The 27,278-nt window shown below is 42.4% G+C and overlaps 1 protein-coding gene across 2 annotated transcripts; it reads left to right on the forward strand.

Moving 5' to 3' along the window:
* Nucleotides 1-27,278, forward strand: Slc1a4 (solute carrier family 1 member 4). Of its 2 annotated transcripts, XM_076832999.2 has the most exons (8): nt 1-780; nt 12,507-12,549; nt 14,607-14,669; nt 18,392-18,558; nt 22,316-22,549; nt 22,942-23,136; nt 23,962-24,096; nt 26,426-27,278. In XM_076832999.2, exons 1-8 carry the CDS (start codon nt 254-256, stop codon nt 26,658-26,660), a joined length of 1,599 nt encoding a protein of 532 aa, XP_076689114.1. In that variant the 5' UTR covers nt 1-253; the 3' UTR covers nt 26,661-27,278. The 2 variants fall into 2 exon arrangements, with proteins under 2 accessions (XP_076689114.1, XP_076689115.1); XM_076833000.2 differs by lacking the exon at nt 22,942-23,136.

A 27,278-nucleotide genomic window follows, 5' to 3' on the forward strand; every position in this document is an offset into this window, starting at 1 on the left:
CTCGTGGCTGCTGTGAAAAGGCTGGGCGCGGCGCGGTCCGCTCCGTTCGGGACTGCAACCCGCAACCCACGCCTCTGTTCGCCCTTCCCGCACCTGCTACTCCGCTGAGACCGAAGACCCCGGGGCCGCCTCCCAGACTCTGCCCGGTGTAGCTGGCAGACGCCGCTAGCTCCGCCCGATCCATTCATTGGGAGCCCGTCTTTACAGAGCTCCGGTTCCCTGTCTCCTCCAGCTTGGAGCACACGGCCGCGCCATGGAGAAAAGCAGCGAGACCAACGGCTACCTCGACGGCGCCCAGACAGGGCCTGCAGCGGGGCCTGGCGCACCCGTTACCGCGGTGGGACGCTCGCGGCGTTGCTCTGACTTCCTGCGGCGCCACGCGCAAGTGTTGCTGACAGTGTCGGGGGTGGTGGCGGGCGCCGGCCTGGGTGCCGCGCTACGCGAGTTAAATCTCACCCGCACACAGATCACCTACCTGGCCTTCCCCGGAGAGATGCTGCTCCGCATGCTGCGCATGATTATCCTGCCGCTGGTGGTCTGCAGCCTGGTGTCCGGCGCTGCTTCTCTGGACGCCAGCTCCCTGGGGCGTCTGGGCGGCATAGCTGTTGCCTACTTTGGCCTCACAACGCTTAGTGCCTCAGCGCTTGCTGTCGCTTTGGCGTTCATCATCAAGCCAGGATCCGGCGCGCAGACCCTTCAGTCCAGTGACCTGGGATTGGAAGACGGTGGGCCTCATCCGGTCCCCAAAGAGACGGTGGACTCTTTCCTTGACCTGGTCAGGTAATATTGCTCATTTAGCTAGAGGCGAAGTGGGTGTCTCCATCCAGATGGTACACTTGTACACATATATTCTAAGTTAATTGGCTGTTGGTGGCCTATAACTTTTATATATATATATATAAATAGTGTGAGGAGCCTTTGCATGCTCACCACACCTGTGCAAAACAGCTGGAGTACACCTGCCAATATCAAGGAGCAGGAACACATCTTTTATCAAGAGCCAGTATCACCGTTAGATGAGTGTATGTGTTAGGGAAGAGTATGCCATTCCATCTGTACTTCACTCCTTACACTCAGACTGCCCTCACTGGTTAAAAAGTGTTTGCACCACGACAAATATCTTCACCCCATATTGTCCCCAAAGTGCCCAAAAGCTTCTGGGAGCTATGGGTAAAGTGCCTGTTGAGCCATCCTACCTGCACTTTAGGGCCTTCTCTGATTAAGCCCTTGGGCTGTGAAGGAAGCCGGCAGTTTTCTAAAGAGTTGTCAGTGGACCCTAGGATAACAGGACTGGAGCTGTGAGGGGCCCTTGCCCAGAAACATGCCTCCCTGGGAACTTGGGACTAGTTGCTGCCCACCCAGTCAAGACAACTGAATAATATAGTGAGTTTCAAATGACTTTCTTTGTGAGAAGGTGTGTGTTCTAGGGATTGGAACAAAGATGCATCTTCACTTAATTTTGCATCCTTTTGGTGACTCATAGTAGTTATATTTCATCCCTTGAGATGATGTAGTTTCCAAAACCTCACCTCTTTTGGTTTCGCCAATAACCCAAAGTTCACAGATGGGGAAGCAGCAGCAGGCAAGCATTTATTAATTTAACCAGGTTTGGTTGAGTGAGGTATCCAGCTAGGGACCTCCCAGTTTCTGCTAATTCCAGATTCTGAGGGTTGGAAGTATGTTTGGTCTTGAGTCATTGAGACAAACCTCATTGCTGAAACTAAAAAGCAGCAAACTCTGGGCAAAGTGACTTGCTTTTCTATTTTTCTGTCTGGAAAATGTGATGACTGTCTGCTACTTAAGAAAGAAAATGTTCATCTAAAACATCAAAAACAACCCCAAATCCAGGACACTTCTACTGGGGAAAGAAAAAAAAAATGAGGAGGAGGACCATCAGTCAGCTTTTGCAGGGAAGAGTTCAGGGATTCTTGGTTGCAGAGGTCTGTGACCCAGGGAGAAAGTATGGTGTTCAGCTCTGCTGGGCTGGTGGTAACTCAGAGGGTGCCTCAATAGTGTTCTATCTCCAAAATATAAATGGTGGTCATAAAATGGGGACAAGGGCCAAGATAAGGAAGGATACCTCATTCCTACTAGCCCCAGAAAGGACTTATTATTTCCTGGTTATGGTTTTCCATCTAAGCCCCTTTAGCTCCTGCTTCTGAAGTGAATATTAACCCAGTGTCATAGCTTAGCAGTCAGTATAGGTTCAACTTCCCAACAACTTGGGCCACACCTGCCTGGGAGGGCTAAGGGAGGCTTTGTCCTGGCTTGTTAGAATAGGTAGTGTTTTATAGTACTTCCAAAGGCCAATTTCATTTAATCCAGCAGCTCATGGATGAAGAAAGGGCAGATGGTATGGTCTTGTTTTACAGGTGAGGGACCTGAGACAGAGAGAGATGAAGCAATTTGTTCAAGGTCATGTAGTGGTTTATCAAAAGATGGATTAGGAAACCTATGGGTCTCCCGTCCTACAGTGCAGGGCTCTGTATTTATCATACTCTCTCTTCCCCCAAATCAATATGTTATAGTAATGTTTCACATTTGTAGTTTAATGTCACCGTCCCAGAAAGATCTGCTTTGGACCAAAAGAGGAACCAGGTCAGTTCTGACTGGGCCAGGTCAGATACACACTTCCTCCAACCAGGATTTAAGGATGAATCCCTTAAATGGAGGAAGGTATGCAAAAACTGAAGGAAGGTGTGCTCAGTTTTGGTTCCATGCTGAGTGCCTCCGTGGAGGAAACTAGGCCTGAGCTACCTAGAAATGCTTCCTGGGCCTGGAGATTCCTTGGGTCAATTTTTTAAATTTGCTTCCTTCCACAAACCACATGGATGCCGATTTCATATGACTCTGGGCTTATTCTTTGGCAGAGACAGGCAGGACCCAGTCCTTTCTGCCTGTGGGCAGGTGAATGAAACAAGACTGCCAGGGAATACCTCAGTTATCCTGCATACCCTTGCCTGGCAACTGTCCAGAACTCAAACACCTGGAAGACTAGGAAAATTCCCTGGTGAGTTGGTACAGTTGCCACCAAGGTCTTGTGCTCCAGTTCATGGCCTGTCCTGATGGTGGAGTGCCTAGAACTCTCAAGGGGTCTGTCTCAACTTATATTTTAAAGATGGATCTACAAGTCAGGGATGAAGCAAATAGATATTCGTATGTGTGAGTATGCATGCGTATGCATGTGTGTGTGTGTATGTGTTTCACCATGTTTTCATTTAATTTTATTACGATTTATATTTCTTATCTATAGATATCCTATATACTAAGAAAATATAAAATTTTGAGAGGTTTGGAGGTTTTTTTTGAGAGATATCAAATTATTTAGGTAAACAATAACATCATACACACACACACAAACAAACTGTAGTCAAACAACCAAGTCTGAAGCATCAGGTGTGTGATCAGGAACTGTACTGTGCAAAGAACAGTTTTCATTGTCTAGTGACCAGGAGACTGACTACACAGTTTTTAACAAAGGGGAATCGTGAGAGTACTTACCTCACAGGATTGTTTTGAGAGTTAAATGAGTTGTCTGTAAAGCTCTTAGAACAGGGCTGGCCCAATATCTGTTTGCTCTGGCTCTACATGAATCAATAGATGAATGGAAGCTTTCCATCTTCAGAAATAAGGTTTTATGGAAAACTGCAAACTCCTGTTTGGGAGTTTACATAATGTAGACCCAGGAGCTGGATATATAATATGAATTGAATGTGCAAATCTCTTACGTTTTTCATTAATGAATGAATTGATATAAGAATGGACTTTTCTGGTCATTTGGAGGTGGTACAGAGACAAAAGATTTGAAGTCAGACAGGCCTAGTTGAGAATCTTGCTTTAATCTTGTGCAGTGAGCACATTGCCAAATGCTTGAGCCCTTTTGAGGGATGATCATTATACTTACTACATATTTTTTGTGGGTACATCCTATTTTGCTTACTGTTGGGATTCATTAATCCATAGTCATACATGCACATAGTATAATCTGATCAACCTCATTCCTATTACCCTCCTTTCCCTGCCCTTTCTCCCTCATCAGCTTGCTCTACTGATCTCCCTTCTATATATTTATTTAATCAGTACATTATAATCATATTAAAAGGCAGGATTTAACATTTTAATTCAGAATGTGATTCATGAGTAACCGGTTTGGTTTTCCCAATGCAATGGATTTGAAATAACAAAGTAAAATGAGAAGTTGGAGTGAGGAGTCTGGTGCTAGAAGCGCAGAGAAGTGATGGCAGTTAACTACTGGCAGGTGGGAGAATGACAGTTTCCTTCTGAGCAGCCCAGGTAGAGTGGTAGAGCATGCCAGGGAGGTGCTCTTCCACTGAGCCACATCCCCAGCCTGGCCTTAGTTTTCTAAGCGATTGAGGCAACTGGCTTCAAACATTCCTTTGGGCTCTAAAGTTCATAATTTTCAAAAGGAGTTCCAGAGGTTAAACTGCAAAGGAGGCAGGTAGTGATTGGGACTGAGCCAGGGCTACTGCCTGGAGACCTGGAACAGTATAGGACTTTCAAAATTGTGTGTGACCCGAGTGATTGACTTATGACTTCTCATCCAAAACAACGTGATTTAGGCACCAAAGACAAACAGATCGCCAAGAGACTAGCCATTGTAGAACTTCTTGATCCCCAACAATGGTTACTAGTTGTGGGTCATGTCCGTAACTCCTCCATTCCTTGGTTTCCTCATCTTTATAAGAGGAATCATGATACTACCTACCTCATAGGATTGTTTTGTGAGTTAACTGAGTTATGTTTGTACTGCTCTTACAACAAGGCTGCTTGCACTTGCTACAACTGGACCAATACAATAGAGAGTTGGGTTTTTCCAGCCGACATGGGCTAATGGGGTTGGCCTTCTTTCCATAGCCTGAGATAAATGGGAAGAAAAGAACTTTTTAGGGGAGTTCCAGATGACTTGAAGCTAAGGAGTCCTTAGGCACTTTGGGAACCATGTGGCATCTAGAGGAGAACTATGGGAAATTTGGAAAATGGAGAAAAGTAAAACTAAATACAGAAGAGCCTTCCATTCTGAAATGGGGCACATCCTCACAGATCCTCGCTGACCTTCCAGTTTCTCTTTTCTCTGCCTTACATGTGTATGGTCTCCCAAATCAACCTGGGTTTTCAGTGTTTTGTTTTTGTTTTTTTCCAGCATGTTTTGCACATGCCATGGAGGTGCTCTACCACTGAGCCACATCCCCAGCCTGGCCTTAGTTTTCTTGAGCTGTAAATTGAAGCGATTGAGGCAACTGGCTTCAAACATTCCTTTGGGCTCTAAAGTTCGTAATTTTCAAAAGGAGTTCCAGAGGTTAAACTGCAAAGGAGGCAGGTAGTGACAGGGACTGAGCCAGGGCTTCTGACTGAACTGGTAGCCAGAAGAAAGGCCCTGGGCAGCAAGGATACTTCCATGTACTTGGTAGACAGTAAGAATTTTTTCTGTTACCTGGTTTTCTAAGTTTTTCCCCCCTAGTGCTCATTTTCCCAATAGTGGACAGTGCTTAGGCCTTTCCCTTCACAGATAGGCAGGATCGACTTACTTGCCTTCCCAAGGATTGGCACAGATATTTATGATGCCTCTCAAGCTGCCAAGAAGACATCTCTTGAGTAGGTGCAGAGAAACCTATTGGAGATTGGGATTCAATATTAGGTTGGAACAGGGCACACAGTGACATACACCCATAATCCCAGTGTATGGGGGAAGCTGAGGCAGGAGGATTTCGAGTTCAAAGCCAGCCTCAGCAGCTTAGTGAGCCCCTGAGCAACTCAGTGAGACCCTGTCTCTAAATAAAATACAAAAAAAAAGGGCTGGGGATGTGGCTCAGTGGTTGAGTGCCCCTGAGTTCAATCTCCAGTACCAAAAAATACACACACACACACACACACACACACACACACACACACACGGAATTACACAGACAAGGGAGTGAATTGTGAATAAATTCTTTGAAGTATTGACCCCACAGGTTGCTTTAACTATGCCTTTGACTTTTTTCCTATAGACAGAATGAAACAAGGATCCAAATTAACAGATTTCTCAGCCTAACTAGATACTGAGAGGAAAAAAATAGAAAAAAAAAAAAAGTTTTAATTTGACCATTTCTTCTATCAACACAGGAGAATATTGAACAAGAATGAAAATAACATACACCCAGGGAGATTGTTTGGGTCGTGATTAAGAGCTGGCACCAAAGCCAGCCACCTGGGTTTAAATCCCAGACAAGCCATTTAGCCTCCAGTGACTCAGTTTCCTTCCCTGCAAAATGAGGCTAATAGTAATCCTTCCTCCCCAAAATTACTTGGAGGATTCTACGAGTTAATACTTGAGTGCCTTGCTAGTATTCTAATGTATCCCAGACTCTGGGGACAGGGCTATTTGATACAGAGAGTGAATACTGTTCTCAGCCTTATTTCCCAAAAGTCTCCCCAGGAGTCCAGCCCTAGCCTTTCTGGCTAGTATCTAAAACTGGATGTGGGCCTGAAAGAGAAGATAGATGGACACACACATAAACACATACAGCCACCATCAGAGTGTGATTCCACTCTCCCAGCCTTCCCTTGGCTTCCAGACTGGTAGGGGGTACCAAGATCTGAAGGGGTACAATCCTGTTAACTGGTTCTGAAATAATAAACACTATGGCTAATAATATTTACCAAATATACATACCATGCCATATCCTGTTCTGGAGTCTTTGAAATTTTTATAGATTTAAAGAATTTTTGAACTTAAATAAAAGGAAATACTTCTGGAACAAAAAACTTTTACCTAAGCAAAAGTTAACTATTTTACATTCTTCTCATATAGAACAGGAAAACACATACCACCCCTTACAATAGGACCAGAAGAACAAACGGCACCAGATGTAAAAAGAAGGAACATTTTTGAAGTTTTTCACGCTGAGCTGCCTGAGCCTGTACAGCAGCCTCATAGCAGTTCTGCATTTGCTAATTCAGCCCCGCCTTCTACCTGTTTTCCTATTTGTTTTAAGTAACATATCCCGTGATTCTTGTAGACTGGAAAGTTGTCCATTCATTCTGACTTGGATCTCTGGCTTTAGTAGTACCATCTTGGCCTTTACACACATTTTTTCACTTTGACCCACAGTAAAAAGTACATTTTAGGAGCAGAGGGTGGGGCACAGTAATGAGGCACTGTGATCCATCCTTAGCACCACATAAAAATAAATAAATAGAATAAAAATGTTATGAAAAAAATACAGAAGAACAGATGCATTTTTTTTTAAAAAGTATATTTTACATTGTATCCACGTACATAAAAACATTCCCCACCCTGACATACAGCAGCTGAAACAGTGCCGCAGTGGGCTTTCAGCAAAACAGGTTCACCAAACAACATTTTCAGTGTGATACATGCCACTAACTTCCATCCTGTCTAACGTGTTTCATCTTTTATAAAATACTGGTTAGCTGGGCACAGTGGCGCACGCCTGTAATCCCAGCAGCTCAGGAGACTGAGGCAGGAGGATTACCAGTTCAAAGCCAGCCTCAGCAGCTTCGTGAACCCCTAAACAACTCAGTGAGACCCTGTCTCTAAATAAAATATAAAAAAGGTGTGGGGATGTGGCTCAGTGGTTAAGCACCCCTGGGGGTTCAGTCCTAGTACCAAAATAAAATACCTGTTAAAGCCAATAGATTGATTTTGTGATCTACTCATGCTTGAGAAACCTTGGCCTAACACATATGTAGTATTACATGATTCAATTAAATCCCTCAGGATCAAACAACAGAAAGAGGAAGTATTTGCCAACTTGAAGACAAAGATCTCCAGAGTTAGAAATCCCCTAACACCCAGGAAGAGGGAGCCATGTGCAGAGTGGAACTTAGGAAGACAGTTTGTTCCTACCTTCCAGGCTCTAGGTCTCCTGCACGTCTGTGCCATCCCACAGGACAGACACTAGCCACACAAAGCTATTTACAGTTAATTAATTTAAATGTAAAGAAAAATAATTCAGCTCCTCAATAGCCCCATTCAGAGTGCTCAGTTGCCACTTGTAGAGCACAACTACAAACATCTCTGTTGGCCATGCTGGTCTAGATGGAGCATGAAGGGAGATGGATCAACTTCATGACTCCAAGCTTGGGGGTCCCCACGTGCTGAATGAGGGATCGCCTCCAGAATCGTTTCCAGCTCCATATCTCTAATTTTGAAAGTCCATAAAGTTACTGTGTGAATATGAGCAGTTGGGAGGAGTCCCTGGAGACTGAGCGCTGGGGAACAGAACGCTTGGCTGGCGAGCAGCTGATCATTTCATACAGGAGAGTTCAAGGGAAGGAAGAGCCAGAGGTCACAGCCGCGTCTGTGTTGGAAAGATGAGGCTAAGAAGAAGTCAGAGGATGTGCTTTCCTTCTGCCGCCCGGGCTCCTATCTGCTGCTCCTGATCCCCGATAAACCCAGGTGTCCAGTGAATGGAATGTGCTTTTTTGGTGGGTGTTTGGGCTTTGGCTCACCGCCCCTAGGAAAGTCCTTCCTAGAAATTGATATCTGAAAACAGTTCAGCTGTCTCATGGAGTGTGTTTTTAAGTTGCGGAATCTCCTCAGTTTTTCACTCTCTTCACTTTTTAAGCAGTTTTGAAGTATGATTTGTATACCGTAAAAGGCTTCCATGCAAGGTACAGTGGGTTTTGAGAAATAGTTAACCCACGTAAGCATACCACAATCAAGATATTGAATGAGCTGGGAGCGGTAGCCCATGCCTATCACTATAGGAGGCTAAGACAGGAGGATCAAAAGTTTGAGGCCAGCCTGGGCAATTAAAAAAAAAAAAAAAAAAAAAAACAGACTGGTGATGTAGCTCAATGGTACAGCACCCCTGAGTTCAATTTTTCCCTAGCCTCAAGTTACTAATGGGCTTTTTATCACTGTCAATTAGGTTTCCTTTTTCTAGAGTTTCATATCAGTGGGATCATTCAGTATGACGCCTCTCTTTGGCACAATGCTGTTGCAATTATCCATGTTATCATGCATATCAATAGTTGGGTTCCTTTTTATTGCCAAGTGGTATTCTATTGTATGGATTTTTCTTAGTCTGTTTATCCATTCATCTATGATGGACACTTGGATTTGGAGCTCTTAAGAATAATGCTATCATGTGTATGTACTCTCTGTGCAGACATTTATTTTCATTTCTCTTGGGTAAATATTCCAGGAGTAGAATTACTGGGTCATATGGTAAACGTATGTTTAACTTTATCAGTAACTGCCAAAATGCATTGTATTCTTCTTAAGAATTTAATTTTTTTTTTGGCACGAGCTGCTGTTTTGCCTAAAGTATTGCCTGTACCCCTCTGTTTCCATTAGATCTTGTCTTGGACTGAAAACAAGTTCAGGGTTAGGGTACACAATGAAAGGACCAGGCAGGACAGAGAAGGATTTAAACAAATAGTGTTGTGCTTTTTGGAAAAGAGTACATTACCAGGCTGTGAGAAAGACTGTACTCTAGGATAATAAATGTGTGGTATTTTAAGCTACTAATGGTAATTTGTTTTGTAGCAATAGACAACTAATACACTAGCCCACACAGTTAATGAGATGCAAAACTACTTCTTTAGAATACTCAGGGCCCTCTCACAGGGATTGAGGAAACATCTCAATCCCTGAAGGACGTGAGGAATTTGCAGGGGAAAGTGTTCTCCTTGGAAAGGTAGATGTTTTTGAACTTAGCTGTTTCCTTAATTTACCTGTCCTCATGGAGAGAGAACCCTGTCACCAGCTCAATCTGGGAACTACTGAGAGTTGGATGTAGAACAAGGAAACTTTGGCATGGAGCACTTTATACTTCTGAATAGAGGAGCAAACAAAAATGTTATACCAAACCTAGTCCACAAGATTGAGACAGGTTAGAGAGTTGTTTTGTAATGGCAATAATAGGCAAATGTTGCTCTTCACCTATATACCAAAGACTAGCCAATGCAAGTTGCTAGTCTCCCCCCACACACACCTTTTTTTAAAGTAAATATACATATGATAAGAATCAAATTTCTGATCACAATTTTGCAGCCATTAATTCAGCCAAAGATCACCCTTTTTTCAGCTTAAATGCAGGCATGTGCTTGCTCATCTTCTCTAAGTATGTTAAAAGCAATTCAAGTTTTATAGGTAAGTTTGGGAAATCCTATGTTGCAGCCTCTAAATGCTGGCCATCCTGTAAGAGGGCCCTGAGTATTCTAATGAAGTAGTTTTGCATCTCATTAATCGTGTGGGCTGGTGTATTAGTTATCTATTACTGCAGAACAAATTACCATAAATGTAGCAGCTTAAAATCCCACACATTTATTATCCTAGAATATTTGTGGTCAGGAATCTTGTCATTCTATTTCAGTCTCTTACAAGGCTACAATCAAGGGTTGGGCGAGTGCTGGTGTCTCATCCAAAGGCTCAACTGAAGGATTCATTTCAGAGGTCACCTGCTGGTTGGCAGAATTCAGTTAGTTGAAGTTTGGGCTGGTTGCCTTGGTTCCTAGTTGGATTTTGGCTAGAGGCCATCAGCAGTTTCTTGTCACGTAGGCTTTTCTGACAGCTGCTTGCTTTCTCGAAATATGCAATCCCAGAAGACAATCAGAAAACTCAATAGCAAGATGGAAGCTAAAATTTTAGGTAATCAAATCATGGAATGAACATTTCATCACCTTGGCTGCATACTGTTGGTTAGAAGCAGGTCACCAACCCTACCCACACTCAAGGACAGAGGATTACTTGAAGGTGTGACTACCAGGAAGCCAGCTTAGATTCTTCCTGCCATTGGGTTACAGCCAAACCTGTCAACCTCTGAGACCCAGTGCACCCCAGCAAACACTCCAATGACAGAAGTAAGAATCAGTGGATAAATCTGACACAAATTAAAAAGGATGAGTCTGAGTCTTTTGCTCTTCTAGACTTCTTCTCCAGATTTAATTAGGTAAAGTAAGAGCAGGAAGGAATTGTGTTGTTAACAAATCTTGGTAACATTGACCCAAGTTTTTGTAGATGAGCACCAGAAATTAAAAAAAATAAACAACAACAAAAAAAAGAATAACAACAATCCCGTAATATTCTTGAAAGGAAGTGGGTAGAACAAATGGACTGTCGGCTGGAATATAATTTCTTGTATATCAAGACCAGTAACTTACTGAGTCTAATCCAACAGAGGCACTCAATAAAATGTGTTTATATGAATAGACTTTGGACCCAATCAGTTCTGTTGATCTTCTTTTGTAACAAATACTTTATAATAACCTATAATAACCCTAAAATGAAATCCAAAAATAGAATTTACCTACCCAAATAATTTCAAAACTTCAGAATGACTTAACTTATATAAAAGATAAAAGAAAAATAATTGTGATTAAAAAAAATGTGTTTCAATATGTAGATTCTCCAAACAAAGTTAGATGATTGCTCCTGGATTAGTAATTGCTGCTAATGAGTTAGTTATGAATGCAAGCAGATACTTAATACTGGGACTTGGTATTAGGGACTCAGATCTACAATTTACCATTAGTGGTGTAATTTTCTAGGAAGATGGATATTTCTTGGAACTTTCTGAACAAAACAACAACAAAAATAAATCATCCCATAATTTCTACAGAAATTGCATTCCTGGAAAATTCAGTGTATATTCAATGTGTGCAAAAATAAACCTCCCACCCCACCCCCCAAAAAATGAACTCTTTTGTGGAGCCAGTCCAGGCTCACATAATTATATATAAGGTTTTTATCTACAGGTATGTCATGCAGGACATTGAAAACTATAAGGGCCTTGAGACAATTATTGTACAGGACTGCACTGTATTTATCAGGATAAATGCCTGGGACCTAGGATAAATGCCTGGGACCTGGCATTTCCCCAAACACACACTCCCCCCAATTGCAGAAATGGCTGTCCATTATTGCAACAGCAAAAGACCCCTAGGATTTTGCTAGTAGGCAGGATCTCTTGCCGTTGTAAACCACTTAACAAAGTAATGTAGTTACCAAGACTTGTTTGGACTCACTTAAACCTAAAGATCAAGGAGTGTTGCACTCAGGCTGTGGATGTTGCTCAGTGGTAGAGCACTTGCCTAGAGGTGGAGCACTTGAGTATTGTGGTCAAACAGCTGAGGCATAGTTGGAGTGTTTGGGTCTAGAAAGAACTAAAGTACTTACTGAGGGTGGAAGGAGAGACAACACCAAGTTAAGCTGTTAGAAATGGCCATCTTAAGCCAGATGAGGTGGCACACACCTGTAATCCCAGCAGTTCGGGAGGCTGAGGCAGGAGGATCACGAGTTCAAAGCCAGCCTAAGCAACTTAGTGAGGCCCTAAGTAACTTAGTGAAACCCTGTCTGTAAATAAAATATTAAAAAGGGCTGAGGATATGGCTCATTGGTTAAGCACCCCTGGGTTTAATCCCTAGTACCAAAAGAAAGAAATAGCCATCTCAAAGCAGACACTTTAAACACTGAATCTTTTTCTTTTTACACTGAATTTTAAGAATACTGACAAAATGCTTTCTTTTTCTTACAGAAACCTGTTTCCTTCCAATCTTGTGGTTGCAACATTCCGTACGGTAAGGTTTGATCCTTTGCCAAATATATGAAACTTTGATGGAGGAGAAATATAAATTTCGGCTCTACAGTTAGGTAAAGTAAGAGCAGGGCGGGATTGTGTTGTTAACAAATCTTGGTAACATTGACCCAAGTTTATAGATGAGCACCTGAAATAAAAAAATAAACAAAAAAATAAAGAATAACAACAACAAAAACTTTCTACAATGTCCCCAAAACACCCACATCTTTTATAGCTAAAAAATAACCCAAATCACATGTTGGAGAGATCTTAAATATTTTAAAATTTTAAAAATACAAAAATTTTTCTGATTGGAAAGGTAATATGTACTCATTGCAAAAATAAATAAATAAAATTTTTAAATGTGGAAGAAAACAAAAACCACCCATAGTTACTACTAGAAATATCCATTATTAACATTTTGTTATATGTCCTTCAGATATGTTTTTTCTATGCATGTTCACATTTAAAAATAAGTATGCTATAGGGGCTGGGATTGTGGCTCAGTGGTAAAGCCCTCACCTAGCACACATGAGGCACTGGGTTCAATCCTCAGCACCACATAAAAATAAAATAAAGGTACATGTCCACCTATAGCTAAAAATATATATTAAAAATTGGCAGAAAGAGTATTTTAAAAAATTAAATATGCTGTACCTATTGTTAGTAGATGTATATACTATACATACTGCTTCATAACTTGTTCTTTTTTTTTAATGCTTTTTTTTTTCAGTGCTAGGGATGGAACCCAGTGCCTTATGCATCCTAGACAAGCGCTCTACCTCTGAGCTACATTCCCAGCACTGCTCTTTTAAACTTGCTCTTTTTAAAACAGTACATGATCAGCATTTTCCCATATAGATAAATATCCCCCCTGCATAATGCTAATGGCTATAGATTATGCTGTGTTAGTCAGTGCAGTTTCCCTCCATGTGTCCCCTGCTGATGGACATTCAGGTTGTGACTCGTTTTCCCCTGTTTTTAGCAAAGCATCAAAATACACTCCTGTGGCCATTCTTGACAGAGAAGGACCATAAAGGTTACATTAGGTGGTCTAATCCTTTGCTTTTTTTAGCAAAGACTTTTCTGTTTCCACTTACAACCTCTCACTTTTGTTGTTTTTTTAATCTGCATACAAGCACAGAAGCAACTTATAAATAGAATGTGAGGTAGCAGGAAAAAAATAAATTTATGGAGCTTTTAGTGCCTGTCACAGAGTAGGTGGGGTCAGTTTTAACCATGGGACAACTGAACACCTTTGCCTCTCTGAGCCCTTGTGAAATCAAAGCTGGTGAATCCAGAACTCATCAGAGGTTGCCAGGTCTTTACCTCTGAATGGGCTCCTCCAGACAGTTCTGAAGCCAAGAACCCTTGGTAGGGATCAGAAAGGCACAGGCTCTAACAGATTCCACTCAGCAGTATGGACTGCCATGGGGAGGTTCCTGTGGGCACCATGCAGAGGTGTGCAAGGTCAACCAACTATAGGACCAACCCTGCAGAGATATCTCACTTCTAAATTGTGAGTCTCCTGAAAGACTCAAAACAGCAGACATCACTTGGCCTAAAGTCCCTTGCTTTAGAAAGCATAGGCTCGAGCTAGATTAGAAACAGATGCTAAAGAGCAGTCACACTCAAATAAGTTCTGGAATAAAATGAGGCATAAATAAATTAGTGAAAATAAAGTGACACATTTAAAAGTAAACTTTGACCTTATGGAATTAGTGCCAAGATTCTTTGAATAACATGAAGTCTCAGCTGTTGGAAATATCAAACTATCAGCAGGAAATTGAGCACATCTTCTCCAACCCATTGCCCAAGAAACAGAAGGAAATTCTCCCTGTTTCCTTGGGTCCCTAAGTAACCAAGAGGCCTCTTGAAGGACATGCTGCCTTGGTCTTAATGAAAATTCTGTGCATTTTCATCAAGCCAACCAAGTCCCTGGTGCTCAGTGCAAGTCATGCTGGAGGAGAGAGAGAGACCTGGCCACTCCCTGGGTTCCTCTGGGTGGGGCTCAGCCTGGGCACTAACCATGAGTTTTTGTTCCTTTTTTTTTTATAGTACGCGACTGATTATAAAATGGTGACTCACAACACCAGCTTTGGAAATGTGACCCGTGAAAAGGTAAAGCTCCCTACAAAGTCACTTGTGTAGAATATTCATAAAGCAAATAATGTTTCTTAATTAAGGAACAGTTGAGATGTGTCTTTTTCTCAATAGGGTTGAAAACTTTGGGGTTTGAATGGATGAGTTAAAGCTAACAAGTTAGGTTTGCTTCTTTGGTTATTTGTGAACATGGCCAACTGCACTTGTGGTACCTGTGGTACTAAATCCTCGGAGGATCTGTGAGGTACTTTATAACACCCCCTCTGCTATTCTGAAATACAATGAAAAGCTGATTCAACCGATTCCTACACATAACACTTTTTAAAAATAACATAATATAAGGAAGAAATTAAAAAATGTGTGAGAAAGCAATCTATATTTCACCATGTAAATGCACAATTATAAGACATAATGAAGTTTTCAGATATTTGCATCTACTCAAAAATGAATAAATTTGGCTTTAAAATGTGAGATGGAGCTGGACCTGGTAGCAGATTCCTATAGTGCCAGCAAACTACTCAGGAGGGTTAGGCAGGAGAATCTCTTGAGCCCAGAAGTTGCCCAGGATAGCCTGGGCAACATATTGAGACCCCATCTCTAAAAAATAAATAAATAAATAAATAAATAAAAGCAGTGAGACAGAACTCAACTAAACATTGTTGCAGTTTGAAATAAGTGCTAAAAATTTTTGTTAGCCATGTATGGAATTCACCTGAATATAGACAGCAACAACATCAGATTGACATTGTGTTGTACTAGTGACTTGGATAGTAGCACTTTGACCACTGGTGATACAATTTTCTGAAATAAAAAAACAACACTACAACAAAACAGTTTTCCTGTGTTTATATCAACTTGATATTCTTTGGAAGTCCATGTATGTTAAAACTGTGCAGAAAAAAAAATAAGCTATTTATGTATAAAATGGAGTTAACTAGAGCTCAGATCCATAGATAGGACTTCCCCATCTCCCCCTATGTGAATGTCTGGTGGGATGCTCAGAAAACTGTGGGGTGTATGAGAGTCTGCACTTTGTTTTAAAATATGTGAAGGCCTTTCAGGACATTTATCATTCTTAATATCCTTGTCTACTATTTCCTAGTAGGACATCATCAAAGTACCCCCGCCCCATAAAACTGCCCTGTTCATTAATATTGATTTAATCAGAAGTCCTTAATTAAAAAGGCCAGAGAGGGTGGTTGGACCTCTCTGCCCATCCCTGATTGCCACAGCCGCCAGGTTCATTGGGATATGGGCTCTCTAGGTGGGCTTACCTCTGCATGCCACCTTCATGGTGTATAAACTCCTTTGACATGTCATTTGAGTCTTAGGACAACCTGGTGAGGTAGGATTTATTAGTCCCACTATAAACTACTTGAAAGGATGGTCTTCTAAGGTTGACAAGACTATTCATAAACAAGAGCACTGTGTGAATCCCAGAACATTGTCTCTGCAGTGTCTTCGAATTTTGACAAACCCTGAAGGCATTCACTGGCTGCTCAGATTTCCCCCGGAAATGCTAGTGACTCTCAAGCACCCCCTGCCACCTGACATACCCTTACTTTCACTATAAATTTAATCCAGTAATGAAAAGAGTCAGTCTTTGAGACAGGAACAGTGTGTCCACGCTAGTTCAAGACTTTCAGGAACCCTGTGATTAAAGATTGTATAAAGATTAAGTCATCTTTGTCCCCCAAGGATGAGATGTTGGTGACAGAGTGAGAAGTCGGGGACTCAGAAACACAAGGTCTTGTGGAAAGTCTCCTGCCCTGACCCATGCCCCCTATATTCCTTGCCCACTTTGATCCCATATTAATAACTCTCTATAAATACCTCCTAGGATTTTGTTGAATAATCATTAATTCATTAAACAGTGATTTACTTGGCAGCCACTCTGTGCCATTTGTGGGCACTAGACCACAAGCATTGCTCAACATAGGAAAAGCCGGGCTCTTTCACAGCTAACACTCTAGTGGAGGAAACCATATAAAAAATACATATGGCCACTAGAAAATGAATCAGGGCACATAAACATACAGGGAAAGTGTGTTTATGTGTACCAGGTGATGGTGAGGTGTGCCATCTTAGCCAGAGTGGTCAGGGGGACCTGATGAGAAGGGGGAGATATAGGGAGGCTGATGGGAAGGGTCATATAGTCAATAGGAACAGAATATGCAAAGGCATACCAGCAAGAGGCACAGCTCTGGGTGCAACTCTGGCTATATCTCTGCCTATGTCTACTCTCCTATCCCCACCCAATGCTGTTTGCCAAAGTGTGTGCAAACATCTGGCTGCAAAACACCTGCTTTAAAGATGGGAGTCATTTCTTTGGAAAAATTGTTGTTATTGCCCTCAAGTTCAGAAATCCAATTCCTTGTCTGGAATTACCTGACCTCAAACACCATACCTGGGAATGGCAGGTCTACAAAACCAACTTTGGATTAGCAGATGAATTCTCTGGTTGCATTGATTCTCGATCCTTGATTCCAGTTAAGATTTGGGACATGGATAAAAAAATGTGGGTTGATAGCCCCGAGGTCACTACCAAGTGTTAGCCCTACAGCTCATAAAATCCTGGAAGCGTTCACTTCTCTAGAGATGCCCCCTCACACACCCCCCCACACACACACAAGTTATCAGTAGAGCACATAATACAACCCAAGCTTTCTTCCTCCCCAGCTCTTTAACCTGTAGCCTGGCAACTTTAATAGACCAAGTCCCAGGAGAAAATAGTGATATTCAGAAGATATTCAGATATTCTTATTGTCTTTGGTATCATAACACCATTTGTAAGGAGAACCCTGTCTAGATAAAATGAACCTAGAATGATCTCCAACAAACTATCCCATTAAAAAAATAATAATGGCAAATTCTTGTTAGTTTTCATTTGTCAAACACAGTCTAGGTGCTTTACATTTATTAATATACTGAATCTTCAGCCTTCTATGCTAGCTACTATGATTGTCCCCGTTTTGTAGATGGGGCACTGAGGCACAACTAGCAATTGTAATGTAAGTCAGGCTTCAAAGCCAATGCTCCATAATTATTATTTCTACTGTTACTCTATAAGTCATATAGATGTCACTGATATATTTCAGTATAAACAAAAGCACTGGATATGGTGATCATCATCCTATATTTCAACTTTTCTATTAATTTTGAAATGTTTTGTGATGAAAATTTGGAAGAATGCCAGGCATATTAGCACACACCTGCAATCCCAGCTACTGAAACAGGAGGACTATTAAGTTTGAGGCCAGCCTAGGCAACTTAGTGAGACCTTGCCTCAAAATAAAAAGGGCTGGGGATATAGCTCAGTGGTAGAGCACGTGCCCAGCATGCACAAGGCCCTGGGTTCTGTCTCCCCAGTTCCACAAAAAAGGAAAGAGAGAAAAAGAGAATAAATAAAAGCAACCCATCAAGGTGGTTGTCCAACCATCCTTGAACACATCCGGTGACAGGAAGCTCACTACTTTATAATTGAATCTGTGCCATATGTATTTGAACTCTTCAGAGTTAAAGAGGTAAAATTTTTACTTGTTCATTTTCTGCATCCTCAAATACTATCTCCCCTCAGGTTTTTTTATTCATAAAACCACTAAAGGAAAAACATTAAAGAAAATAATGAGCCTTTTATCACTCGGGATAATCTGATGGAAATGTCAAGCAAATACACCCTAAATTCTCTCTCTTCTGTTGTGATGTGAACTTAGACCATTCTGTTTCCTCTGATCCTGCAGATTCCCTATGCCACTGAGATTGAAGGAATGAACATTTTAGGATTGGTTCTCTTTGCCCTGGTGTTAGGAGTGGCCCTAAAGAAACTAGGCTCCGAGGGAGAAGAGCTCATCCGCTTCTTCAATTCCTTCAATGAGGCGACAATGGTGCTGGTGTCGTGGATTATGTGGTGAGTGTCACCCTGCCACTTCCTCTTATCTCGTTTCCCCTGACATCGGAAAGAATCCAACTTTGCTATTCTAGTTTTCCCGTAGGGCCACCTGGCCCAGAGATCTTTTGTGGTTGGTGGACCTCAGGCCAGTCTTGATACAGGAAGGGATGCATGTAGAGATGGCTTCTCCTCTTATCTAGGACCTAGGGAATTACGTGTGCACCATAGTTACCAGTCACCCCTGCAGTGCCCCCACTGACCCTTGGTGACTTTGTCATTATGATCTATTTAGGAGTTTCCACCATTGACCCATGCTATGTGCTCTGTCCATATCATCTTATAGAGCTTTGAATTTGTCATCTGTCACATAAAATAAGCCTGATTTATCTCAAGATGATAGACTTCTAATTTCCAAGAGACCTTTCACTATAGTATTTCACAACATGGAGGGCCAGCCCAACTCCACCCCAGGCATGAAAAAACATGTAAAACTTGGAATGGTCTTTTGTTCATAAGTTTTTATTTCATAGATTACTTTTTGTGAGAATATCAAAGGAAGAATGATCATTGAGTAAAAAGAACAATAGATTGATTCCTGTCTAAAAAAGTAAAAAGTTTGACCAGCTCACTCAAAACAACTCAGGAATCATGTCAATCCCAATGCTCAGACCTCATAAGTTAGCTGGGTGTGGTGGGACATGCCTGTAATCCCAGCAGCTCCAGAGGCAGAAGCAAGAGGATCGCACCATTGAGGCCAGCCTCAGCCTCACAGCTTCACAAGGCCCTAAGCAACTAAGTGAGACCCTGTCTCAAAATAAAAAATAAAAAGGAATGAGGATGAAGCTCTGGTACCAAAATAAATAAATAACTAATGAGAGAGAGAGAGACCTCAGAAGCTTTACTTGGAATTTCCCCCAAGCCAGACCTCTGTGGCTTTTAGCTTTTACCCATTAGTTGTTAAAAACTAGTTTATCCTTTCTTGCATAATGTCCTTATTGTCAAACCCTTAAAAAAAATCCCAGAACTCTTTCTCAATCAAATGGGACTGGGTGATAACTGGACTGGTTTTCAAACCAGACTGGTTTTCAGAGATGTTTGAAACATAGAGGCCAAATCTAAAGCACCCCCTTCCCCCACACCACCAGTGGTGTTTCTCTTGCTCCATCCAAGGACCCCAGAGCCTGCCTCTGTTCACTGCAAACACTCCACTTCGTATAACTGCAGTTGTTCTCGGGGAGAAACTAGTATTTTCAGAAAAGAAACTTTTCTTTCATCAAGTTATTTTCTTGGCTTATTTTTTGACTCTAAAATTCTTCCAAAGTTTGGACTTAAGAAAACCCTATGCAAGAAAGTAATATTCCCAGAATAGAACATTTGTTTTTAGTCTGGAAACTCATTGAGTCATTCCTTCAGTTTGATGTGCCAGTTATGTAAGTAGGTTTTCAGTGAAGCAGATCTTGCAGGGTATCTAGCTGCAGAGGGAGATCAGCTGCCCAGGAAGCACAGGTCACATAGCACTGGAGTGTCATATACCTCAGATGATCAAGGATCTCAACCACACATGAGAGGGATCTTCAGTAGAAGCCCACTCTAAAACCACAGCAGCTGCCTACTCACCCTATGTATTCACAGAAATAACTTCTAGATGAACCAACCATACACACAGTCAGCAACCTTTGCAAGCCATACAATTTATGTTGCAATAACCCAACTCTTTCATTGTAAAGTGAAAGAAGCCAAAAGTAACTTATAATAAATGGTTGTGAATGTGTTTCAATAAAACTTTATTTACAAACGTTTATGCTGCCAACTCCTGGATAAAACTAATCAGGAAGAAGAATCCTCTAAAAATATCTGAAGGAAATATATGAATAGGGAAAGTCTACCTAAGTAACATACAAAAAGCAAAAGCATTTTTAAAAGCTTCTAAACTTGAACACATCAGGGTTCAAAGAGTTTGCATGCAAAAGATACTTTGAACAAAGTTAAAAGTCAAGACACTTATTGGAAAAAAAATAATAATAACATATTACATACCGTGTATAGAGAAATAAAGAGTTCTGTTACTGAAAAAGAAAAAGACTGAAGACACTATTAAAAAATGGACAAAATATTTAAGCAGGCAGTTTATCACAGAGGAGAGCTGAATGACCAGTAAACATTTTTTTAAATAGTTTTAATTGTAGATGAACACAATACCTTTATTTTATTTATTTATATGTAGTGCTGAGGATTGAACTCAATGACTCACACATGCTAGGCGAGCACTCTTTCCACTAAGCTACAACCCCAGCCCACTAGTAAACATTTTAAGGGAGGCCCAATCTCATTAGAAATCAGGGAACTAAGGACTGGGGTTGTGGCTCAGTGGTAGAGCACTTGCCTAGCATATGTGAGACACTGGGTTCAATTCTCAGCACCACATATAAATGAATAAGATAAAGGTCCATCAACAACTAAAAGACGTATTAAAAAAAAAGAAATTAGGGAACTATAAAAAAAGAAATGAGGTAGATTTCTAAGTCCTGACATGAGAGGATCTCAAAGGCATAATGCAGGGTGAAAAATCAATAAATGTACAGATTTAAATCCATTCCTATATACCTTAAAGCATAAGAAGTTAGCATGACTATCTGAGGTGGAGTCTGGCTTGGCAATTGTATCTACAGAGGATTTTAGTCTAATTTATAATGTTTTAGTTTTTTGAAGGGAAAATGTGTTCATGTATTACAAAGAGGATTTAAAATTAATAACACTACTTAGAATATCTCCAGAAAGAAATCTCGGCATTGACTGTCCCCAGTGGGTACTTAAGGGATAGAAATGAGAGATTTCATACTATTGAGCCTTTTGTACTCCTTGAAATTTGAACTCTGAAACATTATTACATATATAATTAAAATTTTTTTAAAAAATCAACAGTCCTACCATGAATACTCCATGTGTGTACGTCACAATGCATTCTACTGACATGTATAACTAAAAAGAATAAATAATAAAAAGAAAACAAACAATTAAGTTCTTCCTGAATTGCTATTAAAATTTTAAAAACTGACGTTTGTTCTTTGCAGCTCCCATAATTCATTCCTTCCCTTTTTGCCTTTAAGAAAATCTTCACGTTCTAGAAGTGTTCCCAGAGTGTCATTGTTACTGACTTTTTCCCACGGGATCATGTTTGCCAAACCACAAAGAATGTAAAATTTCACAGAAGGGAAAATCTGGCTCGATTTTTGTATCACAGCAATTCTGTGAAATAAATGTTCGCCTTCTGGGTTTCTATGTTCTCAGAAGGAGCCGGAACAAAAGCTGAAAGTCAAGCTCACAGTCCCAGGGGCTTTGATCTTGAGTCCCTGGCTTTCTGCTTGGGAGCCCCTGTGGTTAGCAGTATCCATCTGTTAAGAGCACGTGTCTTGGCCTGGGGATATAGCTCAGTTAGTAGAGTGCTTTTCATATACACAAGGCCCTGGGTTCAATCCCCAGCACCACACATGCACTCATACACACACATACACACACACACACACACCATATGTCTCCGGGCTCTGGTGCTGACTCCAATCCCTACGGTAAGTGATCAACTTTGTTTTACTCAGTCTCAACCAGTAAGATGAGCATGATCTACCCCCATGCTCTTCTGTGCTCAGAGTTATCCTAGAGCAAGATGAAGATGTCCTGGTTGAAAGTTCCTGCCTTCTGTATTAGGATTAGGAAGGGCCGTCATCTCTCAGCCCCTCCTTATCGCCTTCCTGATGAGTACCTTGTGCTTATCCCCTAGGTATGTACCTCTGGGCATCATGTTCCTGGTCGGAAGCAAGATTGTGGAAATGAAGGACATTATCGTGCTGGTGACCAGCCTTGGGAAATACATCTTCGCATCTATATTAGGCCATGTTATTCATGGAGGAATTGTTCTGCCACTTGTTTATTTTGTTCTCACACGAAAGAACCCATTCAAATTCCTTCTGGGCCTCCTCACACCCTTCGCAACAGCATTTGCTACCTGCTCCAGGTGAGTGGGCTTGGAGGGCTTTGGCTGCTCCAGCCATATCAGTGTGGAACCAGGTGAGATCAGGGACACAGATGCACAACCCGTTCTTTTTCTTCTTGTGCACATTTTGTACTACAAGGCAATATGTGATCCTTGAGAAAATTTGGAACAGGTGAATCCAAGAAAATAATATCACAGGTAAATGCAGGAAGTAACTGGGAGTCGGGAGGTGAGAAAGCCTGTTATGCCAGAAACTTTGAAACAATTCTGTGTTTTTCTTCTGATTTCAAGGGAGGAAAGTCAGAAACTAAGATAGTACTCATTGCTGTGTTCCAGGGTCTGAGACAAGTGATATATTAGCCTGGTCTGAAGGAACTGTTCTTATCGTTCGTGGGTTGTTTTTCCATTTCTAGTTCAGCGACCCTTCCTTCTATGATGAAGTGCATCGAAGAAAACAACGGTGTAGACAAGAGGATCAGCAGGTTTATTCTCCCTATCGGGGCCACTGTGAACATGGACGGAGCTGCCATCTTCCAGTGTGTGGCCACGGTGTTCATCGCCCAGCTCAACAACGTGGAGTTGAATGCAGGACAGATCTTCACAATCCTGTAAGTTCAGTATTCTTTCCCCTATTTGGAGCCAGGATTAAAACCTGAGATTTTTCTTGTGATTTCCTTCAAAAAAGTTTACTGCAACTCAGCTTCTCATTTGTGAAGTGTGGGACAATTTGGATTCATTAGAGTCATCCTTCAGTAATCTTGGGGGGCATTGGCTCTAGGGCCACTCCCCCATAATACCCACAACCCCCTGCCAATCATAGATACCAAATTCCATCAAATTCAAGTCTCTTATATAAAATGGTGTAGTATTTGCACCTAACCTAAGCACATTTTCCAATTTTTTTTTTTTTTTTTTTGGTGGTACTCAGTTGAACCCCAGGGGTGCTCTACCACTAAGTAGCCACAGTTCTTTTTATTTCTAATTTTTATTTTGAGACAGGATCTTGCTAAGTTGCCAAGGCTGGTCTCAAATTTATGATCCTCCTGCCTCAGCCTCCTGTGTTGTTGGGATTGCAGGTGTCCAGCAACATGCCCGGCTTCCCATATATCTTAAATCATCTAGAATATTCTCAATCCCTAATACAATGTAAATACTGTAACTGGTTGTTAGACTATAGTGTTTAGGGAATCATGACAAGGAAAAGTCTCCATGTTCAGTAAAGAAGGAATCTTTAAGAATTTACATTTTGATCTGTGGTTGGTTGAATCCATGGATACAGAGCCGGGGCCTAAGGTAGCTGACTGCACTTGCAGAGAATGGCTCTTCTCTTCAGGCCCCAGAATCCACCGTGGTGTGGTTTTCAGTTTCTACACTATGACTGCCATATTCTGCATATCTGTGTTAAGGGCTGACTCTGCTTTGCCATCCCCTAGAGTGACTGCCACCGCGTCCAGTGTTGGAGCAGCGGGCGTGCCAGCTGGAGGGGTCCTCACCATCGCCATTATCCTGGAGGCCATTGGGCTGCCCACCCATGACCTCTCTCTGATCCTGGCTGTGGACTGGATCGTGTAAGTAGCAAGTCCTAAGGACACCAAAACCAGAAAAGCCTTTTATGTAGTTCCCTGGGAGCTTGACTCTCCACTAGGCCTGGGGCATGCAGAGAAACCGAAAACACACTCCCTGCCTCGTGAAGTAGCCTACAGTAAAGCCGGCAAGTCCAGATTTAGAGCTAGGAAAAGTTAAACAATATGAGACCCAATGTCCAGGATCATCCATGAACGACCATGAGATGCCAGTACTGAGAACTTGCTTGTAGCATCCAAGACAGTGAGGATTCAGGGCCAAGGCTCACAGCACAGGCCCAGGGGGCACAGGGACCATGGAGGTTGTTGGCTGCAGATGAGAGATAAGTAGTCAGAGCAGTGATCCTTTAGGAATGGTTGTCCTTCACCTGGAAATGTCTAAGGAGCAATTTCTGTGGGAGGAAAGAAAGTGAACTCTGTTAATTCAGGTAGCTGGGGCTCAGGTTCAGCAGAGGGGGACTTAGGAAAGGGGGTGAGCCAGAGCTACTGTAAAAGCCAAGAGAGTTTCTGGATGTTGATTTCTTGAATCTTGTGATACCTTTTGCAGCTGTAAATAATAACCCACTGTATAGAGAGGGTCAGCTGAGGTGCTGATGTTGAGATAGCAGAGCACATGGGCAAGAAACTGAACTAGAAAAGTGAAACAATATTAGAGTCAAATGCACATGAACATCAATGAATGACCATGAGATGCCAACACTGAGAACTTGCTTGTAGCATCCAGAAGCCCAGGCACTTGGGTTCAAGTCCTGGCTTCACCGTGTAGCAGTTGAGTAACGTGAGCTCCTCTGTGTTTTGGTCTGCTCATCTGTAAAATGGGAATCATAACAGAAGCTCCATCGCAGCTTCAGTGAGGGTTAAATAAATCCACACATGCAAAACACACAGAACGCTGGGCACATGGGAAAGCATTTGATAGATCCACTGAAGACATTCCTACAGGCTAGTCATAGCCAGGTGTGAGAGGACTTGAACACAGGAACCTGGCACTGAGCTCTCAGATCTACCCATGGTGGTTGGGTGGTTGGGTGGTCGAGATCGGCTTTTCCAACTTAGCACCCTTAGTGAAATGAGGGTAAAATGTCCTGTAGATGCCTGTTGTCCAGATCCTCCATTAAAAGGAATTCCATCCCCAAGCTGGCAACTTGGATAGAACCAGAGTCATATCAGAGCTCCTGCAGCTGCCTCTGGTGCCAGGAGAAAGGAACATCAAGAGGTACTTGGCCAGGGAAGAAATAGGGCCCATGCCCTTGACCCACCACGCCCTCCAGCCACCCGTGCCCTTGATCCTGCACCCATGGCTTTTATCCTCTGGTGCCCTCTGAGAAGATCACATTTTCTCCCCTCTCTTCAATATGGACACAGTCCCTTCTTTGAATGAAGATAGGTATTGGACTCACCTGTGGTAGATAAGCTAGAAAGAATAGTGCTATCGTTCTGTGAGAGGGCGATTGCCAACAGCCATGGAATATTCGCACAGGAAGGTCCCATTAGTGAAGCTGGGCCAAAATGAGAACAGCTCAGTGTGACACTGAGGGGAAGAAGAGCTGAACACAAAGCCATGTCTACTCTCCCCTCCCAACTTTATGGAATTTTATATGATGGTGTCTATTACATATAAAAGACATTTATAGAAAGATGTCTGGAAGGAGCTAGATCGCAGCATTACTCCGGACTCATTCAGAGTTTGGAATATGGGTAACTTGTTTGCTTCTTTTTACTTCTTTTTCATTTCTTTTCTTTTCTTTTTTTTTTTTTGGTACTGGGGATTGAACCCAGAAGTGCTTTACTGAGCTCCATCCCCAGCCCCAGCCCTTTCTATTTTTTGAGACAGGGTCTCATTAGGTTGCTTAGGGCCTCACTTAGTTACTGAGGTTGGCTTTGAGTTTGCGAACCTCCTGCCTCAGCCTCCTGAGTCGCTGGGGTTACAGGCATGCAACACCGCTCCTGGCCCCTGGTTCTTTTTATTTTTTATTTTGAGAGAGGATTCACTAAGTTTCTGAGGCTGGCCTCGAATTTGCAATACTCTTACCTCAGCCTCCTGATTGGCTGGGATGATGGACATAGGCCATCATGCCTGGCTTACTTCTCTTTATTCTGGGTTTTCTTCAGTGAGGGTCTGTTGATTTTGTTTTAATTTTGTTAAAGTCAACTTCGAGCAAGACCCTTAGTAGCATGCCCTGCAGGAAACAACAAGGCAGCCCTCCTCATTACTTCCCCAGGGCTGTCCAGCCTGCCTGGGACAGGGCCAGCTCCCTGCTAGCTCCCAGTGGTGGTACTGGATGTGATTCTTGCCCTTTGCTTTTCCTACCAGGGACCGGACCACCACCGTGGTGAACGTGGAAGGGGATGCCCTGGGTGCGGGCATCCTCCACCACCTGAATCAGAAGGCAATGAAGAAAGGGGAGCAGGAACTGAGCGAGGTGAAAGTGGAAGCTGTTGCCAACTCCAAGTCTGAGGAGGAGACATCACCTCTGGTGACCCACCAGAACCCTGTAGGCCCTGTAGCCAGCGCCCCAGAACTGGAATCCAAGGAGTCGGTTCTGTGAGGGGGCTGGGCCTGCACCCCGCCCTGCTCCCGCCCTGTTTGACACAGTCACAGCCCTCATGGACTTTTAATTTCCAAGCAATGCTTTGGCCTAGTCACTAGTTAGAGGAATTACCTCAGCACAGGCGTTGGGCTCCCCAGCGAGAACGGGTTCCCAAGGACCAGGACACGGACATTTGGCACCAGGACTCTGTTTGGAAACACCCCCTCAAGCTGCCAGGCTTGGGAAAATCGTGGGCTCTCGGGAGGCCTCTGGGTAAAGCCTGGAAAAATGTGGATGTATTCTTCATTGCCCCTGGTCAGCAGTCATCAGATGCTCTCTGGGCAAACCAAGGGCCTTTGTGGTCACATTGCCTTATGGACAATAGTAATTGGAAAAATTCCCAAATTCTTAACCTTGGCTGGAATTTGCTGAGCTTCAACTCAGGTGTTTCAAGAGTTTATGCTCCTACCAAGTGTGGGTGGCTTCTAGGGGACCCAAGGTACTGCCCAGTGTCAAGTTAGAAATACTCCAGGTCGGGGCTGGGGTTGTAGCTCAGTGGTACAGTGCTTGCATAGCATGCACAAGACCCTGGTTTCGATTCCCAGTACCACAAAAAAAAAGAAAAGAAAAGAAAAA

Source organism: Callospermophilus lateralis, chromosome 14 (genome assembly GCF_048772815.1).
Source record: "Callospermophilus lateralis isolate mCalLat2 chromosome 14, mCalLat2.hap1, whole genome shotgun sequence".
Classification (NCBI taxonomy): Eukaryota; Metazoa; Chordata; class Mammalia; order Rodentia; family Sciuridae; genus Callospermophilus; species Callospermophilus lateralis.

Bases quoted from the DNA above. Each gene is read 5' to 3' on its own strand.
- Slc1a4 (XM_076832999.2), top strand. From the start codon at position 254: ATGGAGAAAAGCAGCGAGACCAACGGCTACCTCGACGGCGCCCAGACA. The intron at 781-12,506 runs GTAATATTGCTC...TTTTTCTTACAG, and splicing joins TCTTTCCTTGACCTGGTCAG to AAACCTGTTTCCTTCCAATC. The intron at 23,137-23,961 runs GTAAGTTCAGTA...GCCATCCCCTAG, and splicing joins GGACAGATCTTCACAATCCT to AGTGACTGCCACCGCGTCCA.